This window comes from Pyxicephalus adspersus, chromosome 7, assembly GCF_032062135.1.
Source record: "Pyxicephalus adspersus chromosome 7, UCB_Pads_2.0, whole genome shotgun sequence".
Taxonomy (NCBI): Eukaryota; Metazoa; Chordata; class Amphibia; order Anura; family Pyxicephalidae; genus Pyxicephalus; species Pyxicephalus adspersus.
In genome coordinates, this window is record NC_092864.1 from 69,746,409 (window position 1) to 69,764,751 (window position 18,343).

At 36.9% G+C, this 18,343-nt stretch overlaps 1 protein-coding gene across 1 annotated transcript in view; it reads left to right on the forward strand.

Annotated features, from left to right (window-relative positions):
• RBFOX1 (RNA binding fox-1 homolog 1) overlaps positions 1 to 18,343 on the forward strand; it is a 420,473-nt gene that overhangs the window by 271,472 nt on the left and 130,658 nt on the right. The window contains exon 2 of the mRNA XM_072418902.1: positions 12,779 to 13,021. Within this exon, the coding sequence (XP_072275003.1) occupies positions 12,779 to 13,021 (243 nt within the window). The remainder of the gene's footprint in view (positions 1 to 12,778; positions 13,022 to 18,343) is intronic.

The window sequence follows — 18,343 nt, forward strand, 5'->3', positions numbered from 1 at the left end:
GATTTGATGGATGCCGATCGGCGCCGCCTTCGCCTATTTTACTACACTGGTACAATTTGGTTCAGAATATTTTTTTCTTGTTTTCCCTTCTCTGAAAACCTGGTGCGTCTTATAGTCCGGTGCGTCTTATGGTCCGAAAAATACGGTATATAGTAAATTATATGCATACACTCTATGTAAAAATAATTATGTTTATGAAAAATTGATTGGACTAATATACCACATTAATTATAAAGGCTTCACATTGTTTATTTACAAAAGCTAAAATATACATATACAAAAAAACACCCTCTTTGGATGAGGGGCTTGGTACAGATTTTCCAGACCAGAAAGGAAATCTATTTTTAATGCAAAAACTCAAATGCATTTGTAATGCATTTTAATGTGAACCCCTTGAAGCTGGTATTCCATACATATTAGTATTTGTTATCAAGTTTTTAAGTGTCGACTCTTTGCTTTTGAAGTAGTGTAACAATGCATATTTAATAACTTATTTCTGATAATAAGCTCTACATTACCTCATCCACTCCATGACCCAACACTCATGAGAGATGATGGATCATCGATAATAAAAAGGTTGAAAAACCTTTTCCAACCACTTAGGCTATGTACACACGTGCAATTCTTTCCAACTACTACCGACTTCACAATGCATGAACGAGTACTGTACATACAGCACCATTCTGTTCTATGGAGAGGGGGGGGGGGCAGAACGATGGTGCGGCACCCCGCTACACTCTCTCCCCTTTACTTTCATTACGATCGTTCACCATCCATCCGTGGATCCGCTAGGACGGTTTTACAGATGATGGTTGATGGGAATTGTACAGAAGCAAGATTCTTGTCTGATATCGGCCTTGAGCCAATTATTGGACGAGAACAATTGCACGTGTGTACCTAGCCTTATGCATCCACATAAAGTGTGCAGAAGCTCTGGAGTTTTCTACCTTTTGGCCAATGAAAAACTCACACTCAAGTTTTTGTCAGTTATTAGGTGGACATGTAATAAAGAGATTATACTAGGTTGTTACCATATATTTATGTATATATATTCCTCGTCTTACAACTCGTAATTGTGTCCCGCTCCTTCAACATGTACATTGTACAAAAGTGTACAGTGTACATTCACACGGCGTCCCCTCTTCGGTCTTGGCCCCCTCTGTCTTTCTCCTCCACATTCATCCCATTTCCCAGTCTGCACACTGTCGGTAAACTTGTCACTGACAGGTACTGCACGCTCCCAGCGCTGCAGACCGGGTCTGTCCTCTGCTCCTCCCTTAATAACGAACTTGCTTAATGACCAAATCTTAGGAATGGAACCTGGTCATTAAACGAGGAGCATCTGTACATATATTTATATATGTGTGGGTTGGTGGGTGTGTGTAATTACTTAATTTAGGGAAAGTCTTTTTTAAGATTACTCAGTTGATTTTACTACTATCACCCAGTCTACAACTGAATAATCAACAATTGATTTCAAAAAGTCAATTGTCTGTAACGATTATCACTAGGCTTGATGTCACCCAATAAATTAACTCAATGAGCCTAATTTATTAAAGTGCTCCAAGGCTGGAAATGATACACTTTCATCAGTGAAGCTGGGTTATCCAGGAATCATGGAATGGATTTCCTAAAAGGCATTTGCTATTTGTTAGCAAATGCTTTGAATCCTGCACTAGATCCATTCCAGGTTTGCTGGATCACCCAACTTCACTGACAAAAGTGTTACGTCTCCAGCCTTGGAGAGCTTTAATAAATCAGGCCCATTGTGTCTGCTCCCCTTCCTTCCCATGGACAAGGAAAAGATTGTGAAAGACCTGGAGCACCATAAGACACGCTGAGTGGAGTAATGATGTGGCATGTCAAGGCAAATTGAGGGAGTGATCAAACAGTGGCAGGAGCTTAGCAAAGGGGTCAGGTGTATGTGATGTACTGAATTAGGCTTAGAAGTATACACAGTGCAGCACACACAACATCCCCTATTCTTCTTATTAATAATATTATATTATTATTATTATAATTTATTATTCTATTACAGTTCAGCATATCTGAGACAGTCCACCCAACTGCCCATTATGGCTAACACCAATCCTAATGTGCTTTCATAGTGTACAGTGGTTTACTATGAACCGTTGTTTTGCTGTGTGAAGTCTTAAAATTGATCTCAAGCAATGCAATCTGTGCATGAAATCTATATGCTTTCCCCTGGCTTATATGGCTTTCATTGGGTGCTCTAGTTCCCCTCCTCAGGTCAAACACATACTAGTAGGTCAACTGGCTTCTGATTAAATTTTAAGATGTGTTGCTGCACGTGCCGATGTCTTTATTATAAGGAAAGCATGAAATACACATTCATGTGCTTCCCTGTAATGTCTTTCAGCTTACTGGAGATTCCTGTAGTGGAACATAAAATCAAATAGAAAAATAGTAATTACCTAGGAAAAGGAACAATGTTGCGTGTACACATATTTTGAAACTAAAAATCGCAGCTATTGTAAATGCTGTGTACTTTCATTTAGATATCTTCTTAACCATAATGGCTGGGGTCGTACTAATATAAATAACAATAATATAAAAATCCTAAATTGCTTTGTCTGAGATATAGAAACCTCGCTTTTTATAATAACACATTTAATAAAAGGCATTATGTTGGGTTCCTTGCAAGATAAGGATTGCCTGTTGCTACAACTGTACTGCTCATAGACAACACTTTTATTAGACAAATAATAATTCCATTCAGGCCTATTCCTGTGCTGGTGTACTGTGCACTCATTGGTTCAGATTTACTATAAAATATTCCCACGTATATCTTCACAGGGATATGCCTACAAAGCAGGCCAAACAAACAAATTGTATTTTCTCTCTATGTACCATGCTTGTGGATATGCACACATCAAGCGCAGCATACATATGGCAAATACACTAATAAATGTGATTTGCTGAGCATTGTATGTTGCAGTGTTCAAATGTATGCCAGCCAAGTGGTGGCATATCTCAAATAAAATGTGATTTTCTCTATTGTTTTGAGGCTATTTGACATCTGCTAGCTATTTAGAATGTTTATTTCAGGCAGAAACAAGACTGCATGGAGTGTGTAGTGATAATAATAAAGAGGAATATAAGAAAATACTTAGTAAAAAAATAGCCATAGTGTGTGCCTTGCAGGGGTTCTGAATAAATCCCAGCAACCTTCTTTTATTGGCTTTTATGTAAAGTACCTGGCTTCTTAAGTGCAAGTCACAATTTATTACAGGCACCTATAAAAAAAAAAGCTTTTTCATTCTTTTTTTTTTTCTCTCCTCTGCATATTCTATCAATCTTTATATTGCAAACTTCAGGTGTCTTTTTTTTGCATTGCATTGCAATGTTATTGTTTACCTTGTGTCTTGGAAAGGTTAAAATGTACTTTGTTCTTTTTTGGCGTAATCATCTTCTCAGCAGTGCGCTATAGGCCCTGGCAATCATAGACAGAGGCGTGCCTTGCTGTGATTGATGGAGTGAGCTGCAGCAAGCTCAAAAGAGTCCCATCTGGATTAGGTTTTAGGAGCAGTCAGATGTGGAATGGGAGGTCAGTAAGGCTTGAATTTACTCCCCCTCCTTCAGCACCTCTACTGTCTCCACTTATACACACATTACACAGAATATGCATGCCTTCATCCAAAATTGATGCTTGCTTTTGAGCAGATGCTACAGGGCCTGGGATTCAAACAGCTGCTAAGTTTATGGAGAAGACAGGGCACAGGATGGTGCAGCAGGTATATTTACTTTATTAATCCATTCAAAAATTCATTTCACCCTAATTGCTGACTTGATCTAGTGTTCCTCTACTATTAGACACATTTTGCTACTTAGAAAATGCAGCAGTGTGTTTTTCTGCTTTACTTGATACATCTAGCTGAGTTGCTTTTCTAACCAGCAGGTTTACAGAGTAATTTTGCATTTTTCTTCTTTGTTTCCATGCCCCGAGGAAAAAGACACTGCTTGGCTCATTTAACTACTGTAGGAAAGGCATTCTTTGCATATGCAATGCTGTTGGCAGGAGCAATAGAACACAAGAAAACAAATCTAATACAAAGGCAATTTGTCAGCTAGAGGTAATATGGGTAGAGGCGCATAAAGGAGTGTGATATAATGCAGCAAGGGGAAATAGATGTATGATGTCAAAACTATGAGCTTTACACTGTGATCTTGGGATATTTATGAGCTCTAAATTGTATAGTCTACATTAAAAGCTGGCGTCATTTTTTTTTTTATTCCAAACTTTTGGTAATAGGCAGCAGTGGAGTGAAATATGTTTTGTTTCATTTCAGAGTCTGACTTGCAAATTACTATTCTAAAGAAGTCACTGTAAAGCATATCATTTTCCTTGTTTCTGGATTTTTAGTATTCATGGAAGAAAGGCAATAAACTATATTTAATACTCTGCCACGTAATGCATATTTTGGAATTGAAATGTGGTTTTCATTACATTTCTGTCCAAAACATTTAGGAAATGCTGAGTGTCTGCCATCCTATGTCGCTCCATTTCTTGCCAGTAACTTACTTTATAAGGGTTCACAGCAGTTAGAAAACTGATGACCTAAGTATTCCAATTCCAGCACCACTAGGGAAAGGCCTTCACTTGTAACATACAAACTAACAATATTGCAACTTAATACCAAGAAATCAGACAAAAACCTCAGTGCTCTTAATTAAATATTAGTTGTAATTAGCACTAAGTGAGAACTCTTTGAATATTAATTTGGGTCTCTTGGAACTGCTGCCAGTGTTAATGAGAAACTGCAGGGGGCCCAGTAACATCTGTTTATACCCAAAGAATCCGAAAAAGCTTTAGATGAAATGCAGCTGTAAAGTTCTGTTTTGCTTCTAGGCTCTATATCATTGCTTTCATTTATACCTGTAAAGTTATTTATTTGTGGCTTTGTATTACATGAAATACCAAAACAATCTAAATATTTGCTTTTGACTTTTTAATGCAATATTACTACTGGTGCGAAACTTTGTGATTAGTAAAATGTGTTTTGTAATATGTAAAAGCAGAAATAATGGAATAATTAAACATTGAAATTCAATGCTGTGTATAGCTGCTCCTTTCCTGTATGTTTTGCAGTGGGGTACATAGGGGTCCCTGTTCAGAACTGATTTGCCCCCCACTGAAAAACTTTAGGCTCCTGTTGGCTGGGGTTGTTGATGTCTCCTCCTGCATTTAGTTCTTTTTATCTTGCTATACGGCTTGTCGCTACTCGTGAGTTGCATTATCACAGTGCATTTTCTTGCACAAATGCAACATTTGGCAACTTACGTATTATGTGTAATATGTATTTGTGCACTGGGTTGCCATTCATTTTAACAGGCACCCAAAATACACCTTACCGGAGCACCGCAGAACAACTTTTAGCAACGTTTTTCCATGTGTTGCTGTGCGCTGAACTTTGAAACGGGCAATACACACTTCAATTCGGCCCAATGGTGTGTGTTGGGGCAGAGCACTCAAATAGATGGCCTGTTGAATGTAACTTATGCACATTTGTTTGGAAAAAATCATGCATACTTCTTGTGGCCAAAAAAGTTCCTGCTCTATGTCCTGTTAAAGCTAAATGTATTTTAATATAGCACTTTTCAAGGTTTTAAGAGATGTTTTACTTTATGCTGGATGATTTAAAATAATTGATTAAAAAACAAAAATATTGGCATCTAAAATTGTAGTTTTTTAAAGTCTACCTAAATTCAATATTTTTACTTTAAATAGAAGGGTAGACAACAATTCTATAAAAAGTAAAAATTTTGTTTTTTTTAAGTGGGACACCATTTTTTTTAAATAAAAAGGTGCAAGATTGCCCCTTTAAGTCTCGATCACCATGACTTAATGGGAGTGCAGAGCCTCCCGGTATACCTACGTCACGCATCCCGGGAGGCTCTGGCAGCTCCTTCTGCACATGCCCTGATCTCAGGCATGCGCAGAAGGGGCATTTTTCCTCCGGGGGGAAAGAGATGGCGATCTCGTGAATGTGCAGTGAGGCTCTCTTTTTTTTCCCCTTCACGGCAGCTATGTCACCTATGCTGCGCCTGATCAGGTGACGGAGAAAGAAGAACGCAAGAGAACCCAGAGGATGGCGGCAACCGGCGCTTCCTCTGTGCCAAGATAAGGAAGGAATTCCAGGACGACGCGGGACCGGATTGTGGGAGGGACCAGTGCCATCCAGGGATCTGCGGGATTAAAGGTAAGTGTAATACTTTTTTATTTTTAGTTTGGTTCTGCTTTAAGTAGCCTTTACAGTCGTCAACATTTTCTTTAGGGGATAGCTGTACTTTCACAGTAAAATACAGTTTTCCCCAACTGTTCTTAAGAAGTGTAAATGCCTAGGATGTTTAATTAGGTGAATATAATAACCTGGAGGAGGAGGCATGATGGAGGGGCAATAATTCTGTAAAAAGTCTAATTTACAATACTATATTTATAGCTCAGGAAAACGTACAGGGAAAATTAAGAACACTGTTGATTTTCTATTTTACTCTTTTTCTTATCTGGATTTGTATGCACTAGAACTCTGGCACATGTAAGGTTTTGGCAAAGTGTGACAGGGGCAGTCACTTGGGTACAGACACAACTGTATGATGTCCTCTTCACATGGCAAGTAAATTTGCATTCTCGGCCATCTGTCTTGCTGGCATACAGTGGGTATAAAATGCATAGCACAATAGACATTATGTAAAATATGTTAAAAATTATCAAATCCTTTTCATTTTAAACTCCCACTGGTAATCAGTTATCAGTGACAAAAGGGCAAACCCCAATATATATATGAAATTATTATTTGCTGCTACGCTAGTTCTTTTCTTTAAATGTTCTATTAAAATTCATGTCTTAGAACAGTAACAAAGAAAACATTGTATGGAATATATAGAATGGGTGATGATTATTAGTTGCCCACTAATATCGTCATAAATGATAGCTCATAAATAGCGTGTTACAATAAAACAACTTACGGTAGGCCATGCCATCTCTTTGGGAGCTGTTTGCAAGCTTGGGATCTTAGTAAATCAGACCCTTCGTGTGATCATTACCAACTTTGCACTTTAGACATCCAACTGACATTTCCTCATTTCTTGACATTCAAATGGCTGTAAAATGAGATGGAGTTCACTGACAAGAACATTTTCTTTCTGTGTTTTACCAGTCTTTTTTTGTAAATTCTCATCTTGCTATTTGCTGCAATGTTAATTTTCCTCTTATAAGTGATAAAGCTTTATTTTGATCCCAGATACTCTGGGCAAAAAGAGTTGACCTAGATTTCTAAGTTTCAAAGGCGGTATTTTCACATCGTTGCTAGTGCTTTTGCTCTTTCATAATTTAGGTTTTCTGGCCTTCATCAAAGATCAGACTTACTTGATAAAACAGTGTATCCCCAGGGTATTATGAGAACTGTATTATATTTGTGAGTTCAATTGTTTGCAATTAAGTGTATGCTGTTCAGGCAAAGTGCATTTTGAATTAAAAGCTAAAGTGAATGAAACAATCTCTTGTCAACCTAGAGTGGTTTTGTAAGCTTTTCTAAAGTAGAAAGGTTTCCTTCCAGGGAAAAACCTACTGGTTTGATTCAGTTTATTTATTAAACTACATAAACAATTCCCTCTGATCTTACCAGAATCTTATCACAGTTCAGTGGTGTACATTCACTAAGAAGGATTTTATTTGTATTAATAAAGCTATATGCTTTGCTACCATATTATATTTAAAATACTGTCCTATATGCTGAAAATATTTATATTATCAATATAAAGGCAGTAAATAACAACATAGAGTTTTCCTATCTCCAAGTAACAAAAGAAAATATCATAAGAATGTCCCACCTGGTGAAGTGCTATGTGTTGTGATCATTCTAAAGCTGACCATGAACACAAGCAATCATTAGGTATTGGACTGTAATTCAAAAGCTGAGAAATGCCACTTTCCCTAGGCACCACCATTCACACTTGTATTTTACAAATGCTCAAGTACTGTGACCTGCTGCACCAGTGAATGTTACACAGCAGAGAACGGACCATAATTGGAATGAAATATATTGGCAAAATCACCTTTGTTCTGATAGAGGCTTCCTAAGGCTATCTTTCTCAGGAACACTGCTGAGACATTGGCGAGAAACTGTTAAAATAGGAATCCTATAATATATGTAAGAGAGCGAGAGCACAACTAAACTCAAAACTGAACAATGCAAATTCTAAAATCAATCAGGTGGACAAGTTAATAGAAACTTTTTATAAAAACAGTAATAGAAATACAGCATACTAGTTTTTATGGTAAATTTGTTTGCACAACATATTACATTTTATTTCCTCTCTGAAAATAGGCAGTGGACAGATCAATCATATGTGACCATGAGGCATCCAAAGTATGAGCAACAATAGATGCCAGATGACATTTCCCAGCACTTCTGTATCACGGAAAACTGTGTGTCTACAGGCAAGATATAGGACTTGTAGTTACTGGAGATAGGTGGTGAGAGTTTGGCAGTCTATTAAAACGAAGCAAAAAGGAATGAGAGTATAAAAGTCAGGATTTTCAAGTTTTGGGTATTGACACTTGGTGTTGGTACTTGGTATTGACACTTATTGATGGAAATACTTGGTATTGACACTTATTGATGGAAATGTGCTTGATTTGAGGAATGACGCTCCAACCAACGAGGGAACTATAATGGTTTTACTGCGACTAGGTGTGATCTACTGATTTTCCTACTGGTAACAGTATCAGGACCAATAAACCAATAAGCCTAGTCTTTTTAGCAATCCTGCACAAATATATATACCCCCAAATCCCCCCACTTGGATTATTCCTTGGGAAGCCTATGTTTGTGTTACAGATACAATTGATAGAAGCGTCTTTGGATAAGGAACCCAAGGTTGAGAGGTTCTTTTATAGATACTCTTCCCACTCCTACAAAACAGAAAATGATTCAATCCTTTCAATTACCTTTATGGTAGATGTACAGGATACTTCTTAATGACCCACCAGTACATATTGCACCAACTGCCTCACCTACCCTCTATTCACCCCCCTAGGGCCCTCACCAGTTTATTTTGTAATTCACTATAAAGTCTTAGCCCTGTTGTTATCTACCATATAATATGGCTTTATAGTTCTGCTTATGTCTTATTTCCAGTATCTTATTGTTTACTGTTAACTTGTTATATTGTATTTATAGGATGTCATTCCTCAGTTTTGTGTCAACTTCCATTTATGGTATTTGTAATAATGTTGTATCATCATAAAAAAATATATAAAAAGGGAATGAGAGGTCAGGGCCATATTGATAAACAGTTTTTTGTTTTTGATTGTGTATTTTGGGTTTAAAATACCCAGATACATACTGATATTATCTTTTAAGAACTTTAAATCAGTAGATGAAAGGCTGAACAAAACTGTCAAAGAGTATTCTTTACGTGTAAACATTTCAACAAGGCTTTTGGCTATTGAGTTGATTCTTGAACAATATGAATTTTTTTGTTTATGAATTTTTGTGCAGATTTGAATGTTTCCGATTCTCCTGTAGAGTGCGATGATTTTGATTCTGGTACAGAATTTATGATCTTCAGTTTTATCACTTTACTGGGAAAAATGGATGTTCGCTTTGAAAAGTAATTGTTCAATGAGCTTAATAGGTAAGGCAAAGCTGTGTCATCAACCAATCATATTGGCTTGATGCAATAGTACTGTTAATATATTTAATTTGAACATATTAGGGTATTTTAACAGAGCATAAGTATGACTTATTTACTTATTATTATTATTATTATTATTAATAATAATAATAATAATAATAATAATAATAATAATAGAAACTTTCCCTAGATTTCGTTGAGCTGACCCAAGTATGTAGAATATAAATAGTAGAAAGAACAGAAAAGCCTGGGGTTTGTCAGGCCAAAATTCAAACATATATTTAGAAGTCACACAATGTTACATAACATCCCACAATCGTGGGTGAAAAGAATCAAAATTCCATATATTGCAATACGTTACATTCAGCATTGATGGGCACATCCCAGATCAATCTTTCTGGGCGATATACAAGAGCAGCTAGATTGTATCACCGACAGGCTTCCTCAGGGGATATATTGAGAACTATTTACATAGACATGAGCTCCGGGCTGAAGACAGATACCACGACGATGCAGGACCCGTTGGAAGAAACCCTACTGATGGATAGACTGATCTGCGGGATTGAAGGTAAATGTTACAGATGGAATGGATAGAAGCCTCACTGGATAAGGAACCCAGGGTTGAGACGTTCTTTTATAGATACTCCTTCCAATCTTATAAAACAGAAAATTATTCAATCCTTTCAATTACCTCTGTCGTACATATACAGAATACTTGTTAATGACCCACCAGTACATGTTGCACCAACTGCCTCACCTACCCTCTTTTTTTTTGATGTTTTGGGTCTTCTTGGCTTTAAATAGAGGTTGCAATTGACAGATATAAACAGAGAAACAGGAGGAGGAGAGGACCCTGTCCAGAAGAGCTTACATTCTAAGAGATTTATTTTGCAAAATAAACAACATTTAAAGTGGAAGTAAACTAAAAAAAAACAAAACCCATCCGCAGATCTGTCGATCCCTCCAAAGGATTCACTGTGCATACGAGAGATCGGCATTTTACCCCCATTAAAGAAAAAGCTCTTTCTGTGCTTGCTGGTTATGGGAAGCCTCCGGGGATTCATGATGTAGGTATACCAGGAGGCTCTGCCCTCCCATTCACAAAGGGTTTTAAACCCCCACAAAAAAAGAAAGTCATTTTAACCTTACAAGAGTTGTCTACCTTTTTATGTAATGTAAAAATTCTGGTTATAGATCCGCTTTATTTGTTTAGTAAATCAACCCTATTGACTTGTGACTTATGACACCTGTAGGCCTTCAAAAATTGTACTGTGTTATAAAGATACTAGAGTAGAGTGTTATAAAAATACTATGGATATATGATCAGGCAACCTTCTTTTTCCACAACATTGTCCCATCTAGTCATTTACTTTGGGGTAGTCCAACCAAGGTGCTACATTGTAGTCTACAAAATTAGAGGTTTTAAAGAACTGTGCAGTAAAGGAGCATGTGAAAATACTACATTTTAGATAGCATTACCTGCCTTCTTAGTAGATGTGCCATTAATTCACTACAGGCAGCTCAATGATTGCCTGTCAGAATGTCACAAACTGAAACATTTATTCAGTTAAGGAAAGTAAGATAATGGATATTTTCTTGATAAGACCAAATTAGAACTCATAGTTGAGACACCTACAGTATATAATGTCAAATATTGCACCATGTGAAACGAATGCACTTGAATTGCTGGCTAAGCTATTATGAAATCGTCTTTTATAATTTAACTTGGCGGTTTTTCAGATATATATAATAGTTAGGTGAATCTTATTTTAAATTTCTAATGTTCTAAGAGCATTAAAGTGTAGAATTGGCTGGAAGTTTATATATAGATGGAAGACATAAATTCCGGATAATTAAATTCAAGTTGGAAAGTATTTTGGAAATATTGATGATGCAAGCATGTTGAATAAAGATAGTACATAATTAATCCATTAATTTTCTATCCATGCAGATATGCTCACTCGCTACATACCTGTTGGTAGATTTAATGAGGACCAATAATCTGGTCATTCTGCCAGTGGTATCTTTTCTGTCCTAGGGCGATAATGCTCATGCGGGGTATCTATAAATAAATGCTGCTACTCTAGAAATCAACTACAGCTCCAACTCTGCTCTCCTCTTCTCATTGAAATGGGAGAGAGGGTTTTTTTAAAGTTCAAAAACTGAGGACAGTCCTAACTATTACCAGCAGAGAGTAATGTATTAGCTCATAAGATTTCTTGCATTACCTGTAAGTCTTATTTTTATTGTTTTGCACTTTTTGAACACATGTAAAATGATATTTTATATTGTGTATGTAACATATCAAAAGAGAGCAAATAAAAGAGGTAACTTAATGTTATTTGCCTTCATTTGTAGGTCTTCAAGTGCACCAATACTGCTAAATTGCTACAAGTTCTAACTCTTTGGTTTCCAAGAGGATAGCAATTGTTTTTTTGTTTTTGGTGCTATAAATGCACCTAATACCAAACAATTTTAATAATTGCCCTTTCACATCTTTTGGAGTGCGTGACATGTTCCTGTAACACACAACACCACAGGCTACATACATTAACGCATTGCTATTCTTTTTCAAGAGCGTCTCAATGCACCAACCTTATGCACCTCACCTAATGTGCTTATAGTGCAATGCAATGGATTGCATGTCCATTGTTTTGTTATTTAAATGAAATGTGTTCATTTAGCACACATTAACAGTGCGGATGGGCCCTAAGAGAAGGATATCAAGGATAGGCAGAGTCAAAATAAAGCAAGGAAGCAAGTGTAATTTAACACTGGTTAGTACCTTGCTCTTTGTATGGTAAAATACTCAACACAATTTTACTTTTGGTGCCACTCAATTTTTTTCTTTAGAGCTGTTATTTATGAAATTTTATTAATAAAACGTGGTTATCTTTTAAATGACTGCAGCCACTGTGCCAGTTTAAAATTTAGGTCATCCTGCATCTGCTTTTCATATGGCGACTGCACTAACTATATTAACATTATTACTTATATTGATTCTTGATTTTTTAATTAGCATTTTTTAAAGTGTAGTGCAAGGTACAAATAATAAAACCTAATTGCATCTTTCTTAAAAAAAATGACGGTGTAATAATTAGTAATTTCTCTTTCACAGGGTAATCAGGAAGCTACAGCACCTCCCGACACAATGGCGCAACCTTATGCCTCTGCTCAGTTTGGCCCAACCCAAAATGGTATTCCAGCAGAATACACAACTCCACATCCCCACCCGGCTCCAGACTATACAGGACAGTCCACAGTTCCAGAGCACACATTAAGTATGTACCCTGCGGTGCAGACACACTCCGAACAGAGTGTCACGGATACAAATGCACAAACTGTCTCTGGCACAGCTACAGTAAGTAAAATCAGTATTTTAAAACTGAAACATATATAAACTAATAGTAATATGTCTATTATGCTTTCTGTAATGCATTGCTGTTAATTATATTCTGCATTCTGTAAAATGGTGCCAAGAGTTGGTGCCAGTTTTACAGTGTATTATGCTCTATAGGGCAATATTTATTCCATTGAGTGATTGTGCTTCTTAATTAGGTTAGATATTAAATATGACATTTAAAGTATTCAAGTACTACCTATGCTAAGACAAAACATTGTTTAAGAACAACAGCACCCTTTTTTAAAGGAGGCTTCTAAAGGTTAAATTATTTACCCATGTACAGTGCTAAATGTGTTCATGTGTTTTGATTTGTATTTTTTGATGACGTCCTTGTGGATTTGGGTTGGCTTCCTATTCCTGGGACACTGCCAGATTAACGCCTCCAGAAAACAAAAAGAAAATGTTATAACCCCAAATGTCCAATGGTGTCATCTTAATAGTCACTCTAATCAATGACCTGTTGGTGTTCACCACATGTATTGCCAGTGGTGAAGAATTTAGAGTTCCATCATTTTAAAAGACTCGAACCCTTATTTGAATCGATAATCCACTAATATATTAGCACCTTGAAAACTAGTAATTAGAGTGTGTGTGAAATCCTTCCTGGAGACTAAACTCTAGTCAATCCTGGTCAAAATAAGTAGACATAGCAGCCAAAGGTTAAACCTATACAACATGCCTTGAATTTTCATGGCATGCAGTAGATTCATATAAATTCTGTGCACTAGGGGGGATTAACAATATATGAAAATGCAGGTCATGCACACTAGCTTCTTTTAAAATTGTAGAGGAAAGTGGAATCCAATAAATTATAAGCCATCAAATATGCACACACTACAATATGTTAGAATTTTCTTGTAATTTGCACATACACCTCCCTAATAGGTCCTAATTGCCCCTACAATATTTTGGTTAAACTTGCAAGCAATGCTAGCTGAAGATTGTTCAACCTGCATCATATACAAGCATTTTTTATTTAATATTCATTTATCTTTTTCTTACAATCACACATCCATATTCACATATCCATGTTCTTTGATGCTTATTTTTCCATACTAAGGAAGATTTCTAGGGACCCAGCTGCATGTGCTTCACGATATGTGATATGCAAGGATATCAGACATTGCATAGAGAGCAAAGTCCTATTATTATTTTTTTACTTATGTTTTGTGAGTTATGTGAGTTTTCAAATGTTGTATGCATTTTTGTCTGTGCTGGTCTGTTTGGTGTAACGAATGGGATCAGCATTGCAACCCACAGCCAAGGAGATGCTGTGCGTTGCCAGGCATTGTTGAAGTTCTTGTAGTGGTTTTAGTGTGTTTCATGCACACATTGTGACAGGGTGTCACAGTACATAATTGCAAAGGTGTGCAATGGTGTTTACATTGCACCCAGGTTCAGGAGCTTTATGAGTTATAGGCTAGTTTTTCCATGGTAGTGTTGGAAAACCAGTCTAAGGTCCTTGCGTTGGTTAGGGAGGAGATGAGAGGGGTCACTGACCACCTAGTTCATATCTAGGTTTTTCCCGCCTGTGCAGCCTAAGCACCAAATTATTACAAGGTATTGCAGACTTATACAATGATGTTCAGTTGTGCATACAGACAATCGGACCTTGTATGGTTTATTGTGAATGAACACATCAGACCTTCACCATTCATAATCCACTGGTTATTTCAGCTGCTTTGCAAATTTACAAAAAATATACTTATTTAAATGACAAGTAAAGTGCATGACTAAAAAAACAGTTTTGTAATCTGACAGCTCTCTTGTTTTGCTATAATTGAGACATTAGGAAATAATCATTAAGTATTGTTCTACTAGCAACATCTGCCCATGTGGTGTCCTTCCAAAGTGTTCGGGTCAAGTGTTATTCATCTGGTTTGTTTTATTGTTACACAGCTTATTGAATTGTAATAGATTAACCATGATGACCCATGATGGTCATCTAAATAACAAAAGGGTCTTTTAAGGTTTGGATGGTCCTTGTAATTTACATATGGATTAGGGGTTAATGGATAAAGCCAATTATCTGTATTATAAAAGTACCTAGGATTGTAAATGATTCAGTTGTTGAATATAAATATATTAGCTCACCCTTTGTTAAAGTCCTATATATCAGACATATGCACTCTTTGATGTAATTACACAAATATACACTGAGTGTGTAATATCCATAGTTTACCACAGTGGCTTAGGTGGAGAATGCATTTGGGCACTACTCATAGCTGGTGCCAAGATACATCTAGTTGTACTGAACATTTCTTAGCGCTATTGGTGTGACTGCAATTCTAAAATTATTCCAGATCTGAAAGTCAAATAATACCCTTCCTTTTTGGTAGGAATTCATAAACTATAAACTAACACAAAATCTACCTGACTTCTCCCTACTATATTGTAGAATTGTTCAGATGTACCTAAGCAAACATTATGTGGTATTGTAACTCACCTATTTAATGTTTGGTGTGTTAGTTAAAATGTTCTTGCTTGTGTTCTTCTATCTGGTTGAACTCTTGTTAGTAATATTGCGGTTGTGATTTGTACCATGTATTGTCTGTTTCTACATTCTACTTTTATTACAGTATAAAGTGTGTTCGCTGGCCCCTAAAACTATTGAGTATTCAGTGTATTTTGAGCTTTGCTATAAGGTCAAAAAATAACAAGAGAGCGTAGCAAAAGGTCAGTGTAAAATCTTTTCTCAAGGTGTCTATAGGCTTTCATAGTGTGACAAATCCATATCTTAATTTGTTCTAAAAATAATAAAATGTCCAAACAGCTTTAGACCACCATCAGTGAAAGCGAATTTTGTGCTTAGATACTACCATTGCATTCCACTTTATTTGAAATTGCTCAAGGTGACTGCTTGAGATGTGCTTGCGGCGTTGGAATGATGTGGAAAACGATAAAACAAGGATTAATAGAGGCTGGTGAAATAAAAAGGATACTACCGTTTTATATCACTGTAAAGGATAGATTAAAAGTTATAACTAATTTAGCAAAAGTAAACACACACACACTGTTTAATAGATTAAAGCAGAATTGATGGCTTTCTGGGGAAAAAATTGCCTTTTGGTCTCTTTCCTATTATTAGGATTTGCAAGAAGTCCAATCTGTTATGACCTAGTCATTAAAGTACCACCTCTGGGCTTAGAAGGGGTAGTGGCTCAGAATTACAAAAATACTTTCTGTTGAAGAGACTGCAGTAAATATGCAGTGTTACAATCATGTGGCTACAATATAACAAGGCTCATTTAATTTCCTACATACTTTTAGGATTTGAACTTCAACTTTCACAAACACAGTATATTTTAAGCGTTCATCAATCAGTTTATTTAAAGCAGCTTTTCCCAACCTTTTTAATATGGGAGGAACCCCTGAAATAACTTTCAGATCTCTAGTGAACACCTGCTATTATTGCAATATACACAGCTCACAGTATATTTCCTTGGTAGTCAATGGAAATGATTATTATTCTTCTTATATTGCTTGCCAGTGGGAAGCATGCCATCCCTGCAGATAGCCAAAAAGATCATTGGTGTCAGTTAAACTAACCTGAAAAGCACAAATTACTAATTGCTCGAAAAAAACCCCTAGCAATCTTTGGAGGAACCTTGGTTGAGAAACATCGTATTAGAGGGAATAATTATTTGGCCCTGACTGCAGCCTCGGACTTCAGTTTTTCCAAAACATTCTCTGGTTCCAATTTCGTTTACCTTTAGCAGAATTGTAATGAGACTATGGGCCTGATTTATTAAAGGTCTCCAAGGTTGGAGAGGATACACATCAGTGAACCTGGGTGATCCAGCAAACCTGGAATGGATTTCTTTAAAGTCGTTTGCTATTTGCCAGCAAATGTTTTGAATCCCCGACCAAATCTATTCCAGGTTTGCTGGATCACCCAGCTTCACTGATGAAAGTGTAACCACTCCAGCCTTGGACAGCTTTAATAAATCAGACCCAGTGATGGCACCAACTTTCCCTCTCATAGGACAGCTGTCTCTATGTCTTCTCACACAATTAATATCACTAAGAACATCTAATATATTTTCTGCTAATCCACCTACACTCACTGAGGTACAGCTGGGACATTTATCCTTGAGCCCTGTCACCAAACTGAGCTTCCCCTATCCCTTACTCTCTGCCGTCATATCCTTCTTCTCATATATTATTCCCTAAGGATACATTGGGTTGCTAGGTTACCAGCCCACAAATTCCATGGCTAACTAGTGCACTTTCACCATCCATATGTTAATTATATACATTTGTAAAAACATTAGACATATGGCACATCCATATTAAAGAAGCAGGCTCATTATTTAAAAAGCATTTTAACTCCCCTTCTATTAGGACCAAATGTGGTTCAGTGTTGGCGTTATGCTAATGCTAGTATGCATTATATTAGTCTCATGGGTTTAAAGCTGGAGCATTGGTTGATCGTGAATTGTATATGTTCATGCCCTTCAAATTCTATATGTTTTTAGATATGCCCAACATAAAAACCAACCTAAAGCACAATGATTAGCTTAATGTGGGCATTTACAAATATTTGACTATGATAGTTGACTTTTTTTTCACCCATTCTAATCTCTCTCTCTCACAGTAGTGAAGTAGTAGCTCTCGCATATTGCCGAAGTAAGCTGCCTCCCCCGCCATGGGATATATAGACAGTAATGAGATCCTGTCCATGTGTACTTTACGGTCTTCCTTGCTCTATCCAAAACCCATCCAAAAAAGGTTTTCTTTACATAACTTTAAAATATTTGGAAATCTACAAACCTTATTACCTCACTATAACATAACTGATCAATGTGTATAATTAAGGCGTAGGGATGAGTAGGCGAATTCATTAAAATCAGTCTCACGGCGAATTGGGCCGTTCTTGCATATCAAACATGTAGGCGAGAACGGCCTTTGTAAATTCGGCTGGCGAGACCGAAGTTTTGGGACCTGCAAGACCATTCAGGGGAGCGGAGCTATCAACTCCGCTCCCCTGATTGCTGTTGCTGCCCTTTACTAGTTGGATGTGTTCTTGGATGAAGTTTCTCTATCCAAGAACACATGACTCCTGTGTCCTGTACTGTACTCCTGTCCTGTGTACTGTATCCAGGAGCACATACTACAGGGAGGCAACAGCAATCAGGGGAGCGGAGCTGTTATCTCTGCTCCCCTGGTTGCTGTTGCAGCCCTGTAGTATGTGTTCCTGGATAGAGTTTCTGTATCCTGGAACACAGTGTGAGTCTCGCTGGGTACTTTTTAATGAATGCAGCGTGGAAAAAATCATCT